The 16,492-nt window shown below is 36.0% G+C and overlaps 1 protein-coding gene across 7 annotated transcripts in view; it reads left to right on the top strand.

Moving 5' to 3' along the window:
* The window catches only part of LOC105323023 (twitchin), a 71,400-nt gene extending 56,888 nt beyond the window's left edge, over positions 1-14,512 (top strand). For 3 of the 7 annotated variants that reach the window (XM_066075723.1, XM_066075725.1, XM_066075727.1), the window contains 30 exons: positions 113-214; positions 546-676; positions 920-1,091; positions 1,191-1,259; positions 1,707-1,724; positions 2,751-2,881; positions 3,070-3,235; positions 3,496-3,573; positions 4,360-4,440; positions 4,692-4,991; positions 5,196-5,354; positions 5,502-5,789; positions 5,955-6,236; positions 6,519-6,536; positions 7,282-7,363; positions 7,480-7,683; positions 7,921-8,059; positions 8,254-8,447; positions 8,542-8,682; positions 8,816-8,933; positions 9,098-9,279; positions 9,507-9,664; positions 9,801-10,082; positions 10,186-10,317; positions 10,518-10,679; positions 10,854-11,034; positions 11,196-11,735; positions 11,847-11,996; positions 12,295-12,523; positions 13,635-14,512. In XM_066075723.1, coding sequence (XP_065931795.1) covers positions 113-214; positions 546-676; positions 920-1,091; positions 1,191-1,259; positions 1,707-1,724; positions 2,751-2,881; positions 3,070-3,235; positions 3,496-3,573; positions 4,360-4,440; positions 4,692-4,991; positions 5,196-5,354; positions 5,502-5,789; positions 5,955-6,236; positions 6,519-6,536; positions 7,282-7,363; positions 7,480-7,683; positions 7,921-8,059; positions 8,254-8,447; positions 8,542-8,682; positions 8,816-8,933; positions 9,098-9,279; positions 9,507-9,664; positions 9,801-10,082; positions 10,186-10,317; positions 10,518-10,679; positions 10,854-11,034; positions 11,196-11,735; positions 11,847-11,996; positions 12,295-12,523; positions 13,635-13,787 — 5,042 coding nt within the window. In that variant the 3' untranslated portion in view covers positions 13,788-14,512. The remainder of the gene's footprint in view (positions 1-112; positions 215-545; positions 677-919; positions 1,092-1,190; positions 1,260-1,706; positions 1,725-2,750; positions 2,882-3,069; positions 3,236-3,495; positions 3,574-4,359; positions 4,441-4,691; positions 4,992-5,195; positions 5,355-5,501; positions 5,790-5,954; positions 6,237-6,518; positions 6,537-7,281; positions 7,364-7,479; positions 7,684-7,920; positions 8,060-8,253; positions 8,448-8,541; positions 8,683-8,815; positions 8,934-9,097; positions 9,280-9,506; positions 9,665-9,800; positions 10,083-10,185; positions 10,318-10,517; positions 10,680-10,853; positions 11,035-11,195; positions 11,736-11,846; positions 11,997-12,294; positions 12,524-13,634) is intronic. The other 4 variants (XM_066075724.1, XM_066075726.1, XM_034443605.2 and 1 more) reach the window with 4 other exon arrangements.
* Positions 14,513-16,492: the final 1,980 nt, after the last annotated feature.

Here is a 16,492-nt window from a genome sequence, read left to right as displayed (position 1 = left end):
GTCCTTACTTTACAGTACCTATTATTCTTCTGTAATTGACTCTGCCCACTCTTTAAAATCTTTAGTTTTTCCCATTAATTTGATGTCTTGTTTCCTCCTCCTCTTGATACAGTGCCTATGACGAGAGAACCCTCTAAAGCGTATGAATACAAAGTGTTTGAACAGGACTACAGTGTTCCCTCCCGATCCTACATCGACCACCTCACCACCTACAGTATGTATCTCTGTGCACACAATATAGGGCCTCTGATAACTCTTGAATTTTCTAAACTGGTATTTCTTTAGGCCTGTCATAAACTAATGTAAGTATGCAGTTGTGAAACTGTAAGTATACAGCCAGCATGGAGTTTCAAAATCTTCTGCATGATTTTAAAACAATTTTATGCAATGATAAGTTTCTACAATCCAGTAACTATTGCATATAAGATTATATGATAATAAGCTCATGTAAATATTTTTTCATTCAGTTTCTGTTCTGACCTTGTGTTGCATAAAGCATATACATGTGTTCTTACTGTAGTGAATAATCTGTATAATTCTGTTAGTTCCTCCTCGTTTGCCCATTGAGAAGCCAGAGTTATACACCATCAGTCCAGAGAGTGTCACCCTGACCTGGAAGCGGGCACGAGTCCCCGACAAGATCCGAGACACCTGTAATCTTACCTACACTGTTGAGGTACAATTACTCTGGTAGTCCAAGTATGAAAAATATGTTTTTAAAATTAGTTTTGAAAAGTTTTGCTTAGAAAACTGACATTTACAAGTACTGTACTAATGGATATCACTTATACTATTACGGTACAAATGAATGATATTGTCTTTGCTTAAAGTATGGAAAATCAGATGTTTCTCAAAGTTAAAAAGGAAAAAGTGGCTTTGCCACAAAAGCTTAGGGTTACAAGTATGGATTGAATTGCAGGTGAGAAACCCTCCAAATCTGGACTGGCGTGAACTGGTCACTAGCCTTACCAGCACCAACACAGACATCAAGGGTCTCCACCCCCGACTGGATTATCTGTTTAGGATCCGTGCCTGGAATGAGTACGGCTGCAGTGAGCCGAGTCTTCCCGTCTCTCTACACAGGCCCATTGGTGTGTACCTATTGTTAATGCATTCGTTTTCTTAGTGGTAAAATTTTCTTTTTGCTGTGAATCTTTGTTTATATATCTATGAATTCCTTGGTATTTCAGAGCTGTCTGATGACTACGACTCGGGAGAAGACTGGGATGAACAGTACAGGGTCACATTGGGAGATCTAGGTACATTCTATTTCTAACCCATGATGCAACAGTACACACAAGTAGTCACATCCTCTAGAAAAATATGTAGACTTTCATATATATTCACTTTGTATTATGCATTGAGACCAGTTAGATGATTTTATTTACCTTTTCTGCACTTCTGTCTCTGTAATATCTATCTTTTGAAAGTAGAACAGGATTGTATTCTTTGATCATTTGTGGAAAAAAATTAAATATGCCCCCCGAAAAATTATAAATTGATTCAAGAACTGGTACCTATTATTTATAGATGTTTTTCTTACTTTGCATGTTAATTTTCATTTTCTTTGCATACAAACATGTAAAATCGTTTATCAGATTTACTCTGTGTATATGATATAGAACACGTATTCTATCCACTATATTGAAAATTGCAGTGAACTTTGTAGATTTTGTATGTTAGACCTCCCATGTTTTGAATTTCAGACACACCCATTGATGAAGGTATTCTGCTGTTTGATTTGAATGGAGTGTGGATATTTAATCTTTTTGCATTAAAAATCAATTTAATGAGAGGTTTTGAATTGTTAACTAACACAATTTAATCATGTACGTCAGAAGTCAAGATTCAAGATCCCCATCACAAATATGGCCACACATGATATTTTATTTACACAATTTCCTTTATCATTACACCAGAAAATGTTCTGAACTTATAAATTGGATGCATAATTTTGTCTACCTTATTGAGTGTGAAAAATATTGATTAACCCCTGACCCTGACTTTTTTAATGTTTATACATGTTTCCATGACAACCAATCCTATGTGTTTTGTCTAAATGACTCTCCACAGATATATTCCCTTTGTCTTGTTTTATCAAATGTTGTTACACAAACATACCATTCAAAGGGAATCACAACCATTAATATTTCAGGTTAACAACTAATTTATAATTTATAGTGTTAAAAAATGTGTTTGAAAATAATTTAGTCTGTCATTTTTAAATAACAAAATCTAATTTCAGTAATAAATTGACATAGCATATAATTATAAGCTTAAAGAATACAAGTTGTGTTAATTGGAGTAAAATATATACTCACTGACAGTAGACTGAAAATGGTTTGATAAAAATGAAATTATGTAGATAGGATAATTAATGATAGTTACAATGTATCATAATTAATATATGAATAATAACAACCTTTTTGTTATTTGATGAAAGAAAACAACATAGAAAATAACCAGTAACTAATGTAGCTGACGTATAAATGTGTTAGTTTATCAGGAATAGATCAATGTTTTACAGAATGTTGATATGTATTTTTATTTTAGGGACAAAAGTAAAGAAAACAATTTTTACAGATTTTATTCACTCATGAAATTTTTTTTGGATACTTTTTGTTATTATGACTGTGTGTGTTCCAAATGATAGGTTTTTTTGAAAAGATAATTTACAAAGATATTATTTGAAGGTATGTGTAAAACGTACATCCAGTACTATCTTTTCTACATCTTGTACATCATTACAGCTCCACCCAAGTTGCCAATGGAAACACCAAGAATCAGGGACAGTGGAGAAACGGCCATGCTGTCATGGTTTCCAGCTAGAATCCCAGCCTATGCCAAGAAAACTCCTATTACTTATATCATAGAAATCAAGGCAAGGCAAATTTATACAGAATTTATTTATGTCCACATTAAATGAATACTATTACTAGGTGCATGATGAATTTTCAAGGTACATGTAGCTTTAACAAGTAAAAGTAGACTTGTTTTAACTTAATATGATGCTGATTTTTCTTATCTTCATGTAAATTACTATTAATGATGAACAATTAAACTGTATAGGAGCCCCATGTCCCAGGCTGGTCCCGGCTGACCAGTGGAATCAGTGACACCAACTACATGATTGAAGGTTTACGACCCACCCAGGATTACCAGTTCAGGGTCAAGGCCGAAACTCAGTATGGGGTCAGTGACCCAACCCTGCCTGCATCCTTGGACAGACCCAAAGGTCAGTTCATTTTGGTGGCAGTAACAGTAGACTAGTAGGATGGATCATAATCATTAATGAACATTGCAGTGAACAATGGCTTTTGTAGGGATTGATGTTTGTAAAGAAAAGACAAGTCTGTGCATGATAGATAATTAGTACATACTTGCAAGCACAACACAGGAATTTTCTTAAAATAGAGATGTGTTGTAAAATTTGGTGATGTTTTCTAGTAGTTGTAAAATATTTGTATAGAATTGTATTTTACTAACCCTTTACAGAGATAGGGAAAAAATCAGATTTCCTAGCAGACCCAGGGTATTATGAAATCTTTAAACGTGACTGGGATAGCCACACAGGTACACAGGGTCCCCTCTTGATCCTTTCTTTGTGTCCTATAACCTGACCTTGACCCAGTTTCTATATATTTTCCTCTGAATACCCTTGCAAGATTATATTTCCAAGACTGGCATACAGGCTTTTGTAGTTTTCCTTTTCTTTCTTATCCCAGAAAATTATTACAAATTTGGCTTGGAATATATCTGCTATTTTACTTTATGATAAAATTCCTATATTTGTTCCATAATAATTAACACTTTGTATTCTATTAATGTGCATGGACACAAAATGATGTTTACAAATTAATGACTACCATTGCTTGGTTTTGATAATTTTTCAACACAGTACAGTTGTGTGATTTACATTTTCATTTTGACATTGCAGAAAGGAAACCAGCATGTCTGTGAATATTGCATGTGAAGCAAACATATTTTGAGGACAAAGAGTATGACATCCATCCATTGGTCCATCTATCTGGCATGCTTTATGTAAACATTGTTCTTTGTTTAAGCAACTAATTAAAAATATATGTTTTAACAGGGAAAAACTATGAACTTAGAAAGACGTTGCGAGTTATAACAAAAATTCCTGTAGTTATTTTATTTTCACCATATTTGTGAAATTTAAGAAGTAGAAAATTGATTGCAGTATGGAAATTTTAAAATATTTACCGGTAAAAGGAGAGCATGGAAATGCCTGCATGTACATTTAATGTAAATTACAAAATACGAATTCTTACACTCTATGTGACATCTAAGTAACCATGACCCATTTGTCAAGCTTTACATGTATTTTCTGTGTTGCAGATAAAAACAAGAGGTCCAGTGTTGACCTATTGAGGGAGGACATAGATCTCCCCATCAAAAGGGAGCCCCAGAGTCCTGGAGGTAGGTCTACCTAGCGGTTCCATCTGAGATAGCATAGTATTCTATCAGAACAGTTGTGATGTATATGTATGCACTAATATTTTTCTGCAAACAATTCAATATAAAAATTCAAATAAGAAAACAAATCTTTAACCTTTTAAAATAAATAACTACTCAAAATTTTGAATTACTTGTAGATTTTTCCAAGGTATTGGTAAATAAGACTTAAGGAAATAATTGTTTAATTTTTTCTGGGTGCATCATTATTGCAGTGCCCCCTAGGATCCCCTCCTCACGACCCTTGATCAGCCACCAGTACCCAGACAGACTGACCCTGTCCTGGATGCCAGCCAGAGTTCCCTCCTACGTCAAGAGCCAGAAGCTGACCTACATTGTGGAGGTGAGGGAACCCCCCAGCACCCTCTGGAGGAGTCTGACAGACAATCTCAGGGACACCGAGTACGATGTCACCAACCTGAACCCTGAGCAGGATTACCTGTTCCGAGTGCGAGCCAAGAATGAGTATGGTTTGAGTGAGCCTACCATGCCTGTCTCAGTCATCAGAGAGAGAGGTACTGAGCTCAGTTTTATGTTCAAACAAATAGTTATCAATTTAAAGATTAAGTTTAGTTTTTGTGGTAGCCGAAATTTTCAACCCTCCCTTACAGTCATATTCCTCCAATATATCACACTTTTTAAAAATATTGACAAATGGTAGTTGTAACCTTAATCAAATATCCAGTTTACAATAATGACGCGGATTTTCCTTCTGACAGATGAATACGTGCCCCACAGCTACAGTCGCTCTGGGTCCTTCGACAGTGGGAGTCCTTGGGTCAGGTCAAGGGCGTCCTCTGTAGAAAGTCTCCGCAAACAAAAGTCATTTGACTTTACAGATGATGAGTCGGACATCTTCATCAACAGGGAGAAGAAAGGTACCACATTATTTTTCATTGCTACTTAAAATATTTTAGATTAATATGGTTACCTGTGATTTGGAAAACTTCCATTTTGCACAAAATATGGATTCAAGTAATTGTGTGCAAAATTCTGTGATTGTTCTTATTCGATTCTAATTTAAGCTTGCCCTCCTGAGTTTAAAGCCACAAATGAGGATGTGCATTATGGAGTGGAGGGATCTTCCTGTAAAGTTATTTTAGGGGTTAAAGGATACCCCTTGCCCAGTACATCTTGGTTTTTTATGGGCACAGAAGTTGACTATGGAAATAGTTTTAAAGCCAACATCTCTCCTAGTGGTAATGCCACACTAGAGATCATAAAACTGACCAAGGATCTTGTAGGAGAATACAAGTGTACTGCAGAGAATGAACATGGAACAGCAACCAAGGTTGTCAGACTTCAACTTGCAGGTAAAGAAATATGGAAAGTCTCTTTATGCATTATCACCCAATATAATGAAAAAACATCAGATATATATTAAGACATGTAAAGTTGTAAAATCTTTTGAATGTCAAAACTATTTTGGTGTATATTCAATTTTACAAACTTACATTTCATACGAAATGTCATTTTAGACCAACCCACTGTCCTTGACCCAATTTCGGACCTGACCTTGGACAGTCATAAGTCTGGGAAGCTGGTCTGTCGTGTGGACGGCTTCCCCTACCCCACGGTCAAGTTCCTGAAGGATTCCCGGCCCCTAGCTGGGTCTTCTCGTCTGAGGGTAGATTTTGAGCCCCCAGACACATGGACCTTGACCTTAGACAAGGCCATCACCACAGACTCGGGGGTATACACCTGTGTAGCTGAGAATATGGCAGGGAAGGCCACCTGCTCTGCTAAAGTCACCATTGAAGGTACGGCACTTAAATATTGGGTTTATACAGCAACACACATTTATCTATCTGAGTGTGCTTGTTTGTGGGTTATGTTTTTATAGCTTCTTTAGATATTAGACAGAATTTAGATAGATTCATTATGGGATAATTGACTTGATCTTAGTAATTTAATGCTTGTTTTATTATCAATGATTTTTAGAATTTTCTTTTGAAATGATTGCTAATGTTTAAAATGAATTGATTAGGAATGGTTATGTAGACATTAATACTGTAGTTATAAACTTTTGATGTTTATTACAGAAAATGAGGATGACTTAGGTATACTGCATGATGATTGATCCTTACAAATCCTGTCAATCCTATCTAAACAGCTTATGCTGTAAATCCTGTAAATCACCCTTTTCTCACAATGACAGATGGTCAATATGAATTGAATAACATTGGATAATTTTCTAAAGTCCAGTCTGGATGAAGTAAATGGGATTTACAGTGCTGCGTGTTGTGGCCTCAGGTCTCTTTTGCCCATGGCTAATTTTGCAAATACCTTCTATGAAATATACTTTTACCCATCAAATCTTCGGCTGTTATATATGTCCTTTATTCTCTTTCAGCATGAAATGAAACTTAAATATTTTGCAAAGATGTTTATAACTTAAATTTACTAAAACTTATTCTGGTATTTTTAAGCTTTGGCAGCTTGGATTGGTCTAAAGCAAATTCAATGTTGTATTGCAGTAATTAAGCTGTAAAATAATTATATTGATTGTCAAGCAACTTTTGACATATTGATATTAAACTCTAAATGATAGTCTATAGGACCAGTTTTCATCCTTTCTGCCTGTTGTTCTCAGGATCTGGGACAATGTTATTTTCTTCATTTAGTGCAAGCACAGGCTGTAGATATAAACTTTAATTTCGGAAATGCTTTTGAAATCAGTTTGCAGGTTATTTACTCAAGGTATCTTCAAAGATCATGTGAATAACACTTTGTACTTTTTTCATGCTGTGTTTCATTCACTTTGTTTGCAAGTTATATAAAGACTGCCTTTATTGTGATTGACAGATAGAGACCTGATGGCTAAGCCCCTCCCCTACAGGGAGGCCTTCATGGAGGATTACTACTATGTTCTGGAGGAGATAGGAAGGTAGGAAATACCATTCATTCAAACAGATCGGTCCATAAAAAATAAAGAAAAACTATGTAAATTGTCAAATATCTCCATTTATTTGTACACTGATAAGAATAACTGCATTTATACAGAGGCAGACATGGAATTGTGCGTCGAGTCCTTGACAAATTCACAGGAAGCCAGTATGCTGCTAAGTTTATCCATGTGTGTGATGAGCACCAGAGGCGCTTCTTTAGGACCGAGCTGAATGTGCTGCGGTGGTTGAACCAGAGGGGTGTCCCTAAGGTGGTGGATGCCTTTGTTACAGAGCGAAGAATTGTCATCATCACAGAAATGTATCCTATTGGTCATGACAACATTCATATTAAGCAACTTGAAGGCAGAAATCAACACTTGTTTTTGTTCTTATCATTGGAATTTTGAAAGCATTTCATAATCTTGCAATAATGCCAATGTTCATGGGCCTAGATTAGAGGGCATACTGAGTTAAGTACAAGTTTGATGTAAACATGCAATTAGCTCAACATCATTTGTGTTGTATATGGATCATTTTTCTTGACCTTTGCCCTCAGTGTGACTGATTATGACATCATAGACAGTTTGCTTCAGAGCCCCACCCCCACAGAGAGTATGGTGGCCGCCCACATAAAACAGCTCCTCCTGGTCATCAAGGAACTCCACAAGGCTGCTGTACTGCACCTAGATATCAAGGTATTATTGCTGTACATCTATTCATAATGAACTAGCTGTAATGTAAATTACCATGAGAATATAGAAATTACATGCCAATCCAGATGTAGAAATAGTGATATCTGGTTTCTTTCAAATGTTTAATCAGTACTTGTAACTTTGTAGGAGTTGATCTGCTGTGTATAGATTTTAAAAATGAATTTTTATCTTTTTAGCCGTCCAACATTCGTTTCGGTACAAATAATGACCTGACCCTGATTGACTTTGGATTCTCAGAGAGAATTCAGCGTAATAAGGAAGTCCGGAAGAATTATGGAACCCCTGGATTCTGTTCCCCGGAGCAGGTTCACAATGAGCCTGTGTCTGAGGCCTCGGATGTGTGGTCCATTGGGGCAACCGTTTACACACTGTAAGTCAAAGACTAAGAAGGGGTTGCTTTATCTTTGTTATAACTTTAATTTCAATTTTATTCTTTTAATGCTTATTTTTATTTTTGCTTACAGTTTGACAGGATTGTCTCCCTTTGGTGGATCAACTGAGCAGGAGGTCCTACAGAGCACTATACAGTACAGGTGGCAGGAAGTGGACGGACTGTCTCCAGACGCCAAGGACTTCCTCTCCAAAATACTGATTCGAAACCAGAAGTAAGCTGACACAGAGTCCTCACAACTTTCCATTAAAGAACACTGCACTTTATTTATCTGAATAAAAATGTAGTATGGCTTTGTTTCATTGAGATGACTAAGAATCTTAGAGATGATTTTATTTGTGCTCCAGGGAGAGGATGACTGTGGATGGATGTTTATCTCACCCTTGGATAAAGAACAGCGAGTCCCAAGGAGGGGTCATTAACAAAGAAGGGCTGTCAGAATTCCAGGCTCAGTACAAACTAAAGGTTGGTCTCAAAAATGTTTTACCATATGTATACGTGAATATACATGCATACCTGTGATATAAATTAGAACATGCAAAGTATCAATTTTGCACCTAAAGTCTTAAACTGTTGGTAGTTTGTTTCTGTAAATCCATACACAATTTTTTGATTGTGTTGCCACACAGAGTAGATCTGCAGCCACCAGGGGTCCAGTCCTACTCCAGTCCCTGCTGTCTGTACTCGAGGGCAGACAGGAGACTGGGATCAGATTGGGCAAGGACTCAGCCACCGGAGAGTTGTCTTTCCCAGAGTCCGGTCTGTATGGAGAGTATCTGGATCAGGAGTCCTGGTTTGACTGGCAGTCCAGGTAAAGTCCTATATTTGATCTACCGTCTCATAATGTCTGTATAGAACTACAAGAGCTTCTATTCATTTCAAAATTTATATGAATCATAATGTCTGCTTTTGATATCATCAGTGATGGATTAATCACACCTATGTTACTTTTAATTTTGAATAATATGTCAAAGAATTATACATGTACTGGCACAAATGTCGTGAACACTAGACAGAGATCTTCTTTTGATACTGTAGGTACTACTATGGGCTTGATGCTGATGAGTCAGAGACAGAGTCGGTATGTGAGGACCCAGTCCTAAAGAAGGAGAGGGAGTGGCTACAAATGGCAGAAGACCAGAAACAACAATTACAGAGACCCCAGGACTTCTTCCCCAAGGAGGAGGAGGAAGAGGGTGAGTGTGGATGCAAGACAAATCCTAACACTGCTCTATTTGATGTTCTTGCAACAATTTGACAACACTCTGCCCTCCTTGTCTCTATATACCGGTACACATAAATTAATTCAGTATTTTTGTTTTGTTTTCACAGACAACCCCCAATTCACCATCAAGTTACATGACACGTACTACAAGCCGGGAGATAAGATCGCCCTGTCATGTCATGTGACCGGTTCCTCCAACGTCAGTGTGTCCTGGTTCCAGAACGAGGAGCTGATCTCCGATGGAAAGCGAATGAAGACCACACTTAGTGAGGATGGAATTGCTTCCCTTGTCATCTCCTCAGCCAAGGCATATGATGATGGTATATACAAATGCACCGCCAGGAACAAGACAGGGAAATCTTCAACATATGCCAGAGTAATGGTGGGAGGTAAGGAAATTTTATTTGTTTTCTAATGCTCTGTTTATTTACAAGAGTAAGTAAGAGATAAACAGAAACCATTTGAATGATATAAAACCTGTTTTTCTCTTAGAAACGCCCTCACAGCCTGGTCGTCCAGTCATTTCACAGGTTTCATCATGTGATGTACTGTTGCTTTGGGAACCACCAGAGAATGATGGGAACTCTGACATCATTAACTACAGAGTAGACTACAGACAATCTGGTAGGTTTATTTTTGGTACCGGTACATTTTATTTATATGTGCTATGGTACATATAAAAATTACAGGTAGATCCATTCAATATTACCATTCAAGCAATAAAAAAGAATTATTCCAAATTGTCTTTTACTTGCAAGAAATTTAGGATATAAACCCCCACCATTTATTAAATTTGGTTATTTGCTTTCTTTTCTGACCGACAGGATCAGATTGCTGGTGCTTGGGAACCTTCTCCATTAACGAATGTGCTTTGGTGACAGGGCTAACCCCCGATACATCCTACCGCTTCAGAGTCTGCTGTCTGAATAAACTGGGGAACAGTCCATACAGTGTGTCCTCTGTCCTCATCACCACCAAACCAAAGGGTGAGTGTACTGATCACAAAAGTCTGTTTGTGTGAACATCACAAATTTGATTTCCATTCCAAAGATGTTTAATGAAAATGTTACATAATATATATTAAAGTACAGTAATATCTTTGTTCTTAAAGATACAGAAATGATTTTATATGTCAAAAGCACTTTGATTTATAATATTAGGTTCAGCAGACATCAGCTTAGATCCGTTTACAATTTCCCAGTTGTCAAAGCAACATGAAGGGCTTTCCTTTTATCAGCCTCCTAAGAATATTGTGTCCCCAGAGGATGTCAGGTCAAGGGAAATAACTCTACAGACTTCCAATGTGGAGGAGTTCTACAGTTTTTCGAACATCTTGTGGAGGTAGGAGAAACATATTTTAGACTTATACCTATTATTTGATGAAAATTTATAAAGTTTCATATGAAAAGATAAAGAATTTTTAAATGGGACAATGTTGTAATCAAATAAAGAGGATTTTAGAACTGTGACATTGATCCAAATTTATCTATCCTTTTTTTCAGAGGAAAATTCTCATCATATGTGAGATCAACAGACAAAACAAACAAGAATAATTACATCACAAAAATTACACCATGCTCAGATTCTAACAAGGACAGTCTAACACGGGAACTTGAATTTCTGCGTACAATTAACCACGAGAGATTTGTCCATCTGTATGGTGCCTACTTCTATCTGGACCAATATTACTGGATTCTGGAATACCTCTCTGGGGTCAATGTTGTGGAACATTTCTCATACAAATCCAAATACACAGAAGACATGGTTGCCATAGTGATTCGGCAAGTTTTGGATGGCTTACAATTTCTACATTACCATGGCTACGCTCACTTAAATATTCAGCCCAGCAGTATTATGATGGTCAATAGGCGGCGACTGGATGTCAGAATTGTTGACTTTGGCCTTGTGCAGAAGGTCATCAAGGAAGGTCAGATTGTTCCCCGAGATGGAAATCCCGAGTTCATGGCCCCAGAAGTGGTTGTCAAGGAGACGACCTCTTACCCTGCTGACATCTGGTCTGTTGGAGTCTTGGCATTCTTGCTGTAAGTACTTTGCAAATTTAATAAAATAAGAAAAATGATGACCTGAAAATTTCAGAAATAACTTTTTAAGCAACTAATCGAATAAAACATTGATTTCAATATCTTTCTCAGACTGAGTGGGGAATCGCCTTTCAAGGGTCAAGATGAGGAGACAACTTTTGCAAACATTGCCTATAACAGATACAATGCCCTGAGTCTGTATGAGAACATCACAAAAGAAGCTCTGAAGTTCATCTTTAGGGTTCTTAAACGAGTTGCCAGGTATGAATATATGTATTACAAATGGCCATTATACCAAAAATGGAGGTCGCAGTGATATACTTCTTGTATGAAATATTTATGATCAGATTGAACTAATTTTTGAAAATTCATATTTATCTACAGTTTGAAAAATGTGATCTTTGATTTATTAGATTTATTATTATTTTTTTTTTGTGCAATTGTTTTATCAGGGGCAAGATTTTACAACATACAACAGAAGAACAATTCCTACAAAATTTTACAATTAAAAGTTCAAAAATTGAAACAACATATGCATGTATTCTTGTTTTTTTATCAGAAACCGCATGACAGCTGACGAGTGTTTGGAAGACAAATGGCTGCAGACATCAGAGACGATGCTCAAATTCAGAACAGAGGCTGTGTTCCCAACAGTAAAGCTCCGTAACTATGTGACCGAGTCCTTCCTGGAATCCCTCAAAGTCAGTGAAGTCCAGCTGTTGAGACTGAGAGAGAAGTTTCTCATAACCCAGGAAGCCAAAGTGGAGCAGACACTACCAAAAGCTAAGGTTCGTCTAGAAAGCTTTTAATGTAATTGTTCTGTGTTTCTGATTACCAAAAAAATAATCCATGTTTTTTCCTCTTTTGAAGTAAGTTAACTAAAATGAAAAAATTAAGATTTGGAAAATTAATATTTTACATTTATAAAAGCTTTGGAGTATGATTGATAAACTGTCTTCAAATATGTTTTTGTCCCCCGCCGCAACGCGGTGCGGGGACATAGAAATGCCGGGCGTCAGTCCGTCCGTCCGTGTGTCCGTCCGTCACATTTTTTTGTAAGCGCTCTCATGCCTACAAATTTTGACTGATTTTCATTAAATTTATACCAAATGTATATACCACTATTACCTTGGTCAAGTTCGAAAATCAGCATTGGTCGATACTTTTTGTTGGAGTTATGAGACTTTGACCGCAATAATGACTCTGTTTTATCCAAAAATTGACCTTGTAAGCGCTCTCATGCCTACAAATTTTGACGGATTTTCATTACGCGGTGCGGGGACATAGAAATGCCTGGCGTGCGTCCATGTGTCCGTCCGTCACACTTTTTTGTAAGCGCTCTCATGCCTACAAATTTTGACTGATTTTCATTAAATTTATACCAAATGTATATACCACTATTACCTTGGTCAAGTTCGAAAATCAGCATTGGTCGATACTTTTTGTTGGAATTATGAGACTTTGACCGCAATAATGACTCTGTTTTATCCAAAAATTGACCTTGTAAGCGCTCTCATGCCTACAAATTTTGACGGATTTTCATTAAATTTATACCAAATGTTTATACCACTAATACTTTGGTCAAGTTCGAAAATCAGCATTGGTCGATACTTTTTGTTGGAGTTATAGGACTTTGACCGCAATAATGACTCCGTTTTATCCAAAAATTGACCTTGTAAGCGCTCTCATGCCTACAAATTTTGACAGATTTTCATTAAATTTATACTAAATGTTTATACCACTAATACCTTGGTCAAGTTCCTAAATCAGCCTTGGTCGATGGACTCGATACTAGTATATTGCTTGACCGGCGGGGGACCCAGTAATTCTATTCTTGTTAATTAAGAATAACTTTTTCTAAATGAAAAATCAGTTGTATTTTTTTATTGTTTTTTACAGTCGGAAGGAGAAAAGGAGAACCCAGAAGAACAGGCAGACAAGCCAGCAGTATCAAAGAAAGAGGTCAAAGAGACAGACGTAACAGAGGAGACGTCTAACAACATTGCCAATGAAGCTATAGATGAGGCTCTCTCATCAGAGAATGTGTCATAAATTAATATGGTGTTAAAAACAACAAAAATTGGCTTACATATTATTCCTCTGTTAATAAAAGGAGAATGCAGAAACCATTCTATCGAACAATTCAAAAATAACAATGGTTAAGGAGTCGTTGATGCTGTATTCGTTAGATATTCCTTATTTATTGCTTAATTATTCAATTTTTTATATTTATTTATTAGACTTTGTTTGTGACATTGCTGTTTGCTGCAATTTTTTTGTGATATGCTTTTAGGATTTTAAACAAATGTATTTTTGATTGATTTTCTTTTATATAAAAAAGAAAATATTTGAATGATATAACATACAATAGTTCAATATCATGTTAGAAGTATTTATTGTTATTTATTACTCATATAATGCCTATTTTTCTATAGAAACTGCCCTGAATTGTGCCTTTGACAGTTGTGTGTTACAATATAAAAGATATTGAAATTTGAACACTTTATAGAATTGAGAGCATTATTATTTCCTAATGTTCACTCAATACAAATCTGTGCACACCCATGTTGTTAAATACTTTATAAACAATAGATCATTGTTTCAATGATATTCAAGGTACTGGTTTTTTTAATGCCTTGACATGAAATGTGACCCCACAGGTTGGAGTGATGTGATATATTATACCAGATTTCAGATGTAATAGATTACTTTATGTTTCTCATCAATAGTCTATTTTGTTCTTGTTAGATGAAGTGCAATAAATTTGGGTTTTGTTACATTTTTTTCAGTTTCTTTATTGCTGGTTCATATGAGTCTGTTAATGACTCTGTGTCATATTTATAATCATATCATGTTAAAGTCTGTTTGAATGTGTATGAATTTCCCACAATTCTTCTATGACAAAAAAAATTCTTGAGAAGATTTTTTTCATACTCTTATGTAAAATATTTCATTTCTCATTGTGACCCCAAATTCTACACTTCTGATGCTTCCACACAAGTTTCAACTTTTCAAGGCAAGCGATGAAGATTTTCCCCTATTTAAGCCCATTTATATGCATTAATTAGATCTCCTATCTTGGCTCTTCTCTACCACCTGGTCCATGTTTGACAAACTTGAGTCTACACTATATCAGGGTGCTTTAAGTTACTTAAGTTTCAACTTTTTGGCCAAATGAATTTTGAGATGATTTTTTCTTTATTGTCTAAAAAAAATGACCATTTGTAAACTCAATCAACCTCCAAGGAAACATATACATGTATACTACCTGAGAATGCTTCCATACAAGTTTCATCTTCTCGGGCTTTACGGTTTTTGAGTTTTTTTATGGTTTCACTTCATTTTTACCATTTTAAAATTCAATCCCCATTTGTAGCCCCACCTCTGGAGGTTTGTTAAAACTTGAACCAACACTACCTGAAGATGCTCTGACATAAGTTTGATTTTTTTCTGCCCTTGTGGTTTTTTAGAAGATTTTTTAAAATTGCCAACAATTTTTTTCATAATTGTTTATTATCTCCCCTTGTATGAAGGCATAGCTTTCAATTTCAACATATTTGAATCCACTTCATATTTCATCTAAGTTTTGTGTCAAAAAAAAGCAAAAATCTGTCATGTAAGTCTTCTAAAAAAGTTAAAAATGTTTTAAACAGTTTTCAGACAGACAGGCGGACGACAGCTCGGGTTAGCTAAGTAGCTTTCATGTACAATATATGCTTGAAATATATCTACATATAGATCACGATAACACAGACTACACAACAACCAGCGATATACGGAATATTTACCAGAATATAATACTGCAATACAACATGTATTGTAAATATTATTTAGGCCAGCTTTTACAATAAATCCAGTACATGTACAAGACTATAGGGTGAGGGAACAAGTACTAGCTACATTGACACCCAAACCCCATGAAATTTAACTAAACAAAAGGAGTTTGCTCCTTAGCTAACATTTCCCTATGCCATCATCCCCAAGTATATTGTGACAAAGTTCTACAAAGAATTCATCAAGATACGTTCAATACCTATATCTTGGACCCATTTTAACAAGACCTTGAACTGTCGGTAGGATGTAGCAATCTATTTCTTGCGTCAAAACAAGTTAAAAATGACGTCGGTTTCAAGTGAAAGCTAACCACTCCAATTTTGTTTAAACAATGTACCTTTTTAGTAAAATTAAAAATAATATACAAGCCACCCCCCCCCCCCCAAGTTTTAAAATGATACTACGTGCTAGATTTGTTGTCACAAACCCCAAATAAAAACAACTGGTAGGATTTGTATGCAGTAAAGAAACCTTGGGTGTTTCTAGGGTGATGAAATTTATAAAACCTTATTTTTTTCATTTGGATGAAACATATTTTGTGACCACGAAGTTAAAAAATAACGTGCTCCGTAGCAGCCATGGGAGAACATTATATTTATAAACAAAATATTCCACTAGCAATATGTGAACACTATATATCTGTACATGTAGGAACCATTGACTAAAACATTTACTTAAACGTATAGTGCAAAACAATTTTTAACAGTCAATTATGATTAAGTGGCTTTATTAATTGTTACATGTATATCCGAGGTGATTTGCCAGTAGAATATACAAACAAAAAAATAGACTAGACAACCTTACTCACAAGGCCCCAGTACCCAATTCCTCTCTTTTTCAGGTTCATGACTTTGCCACGGCCATACAATTCTAAAATATCAAAATCAGGCACGTAGCGCCGTTTTGGAAAAGGGGGAGAGCAG

Source organism: Magallana gigas, chromosome 2, assembly GCF_963853765.1.
Source record: "Magallana gigas chromosome 2, xbMagGiga1.1, whole genome shotgun sequence".
NCBI lineage: Eukaryota > Metazoa > Mollusca > Bivalvia > Ostreida > Ostreidae > Magallana > Magallana gigas.
This window is presented reverse-complemented; position numbering and strand designations above follow the sequence as displayed.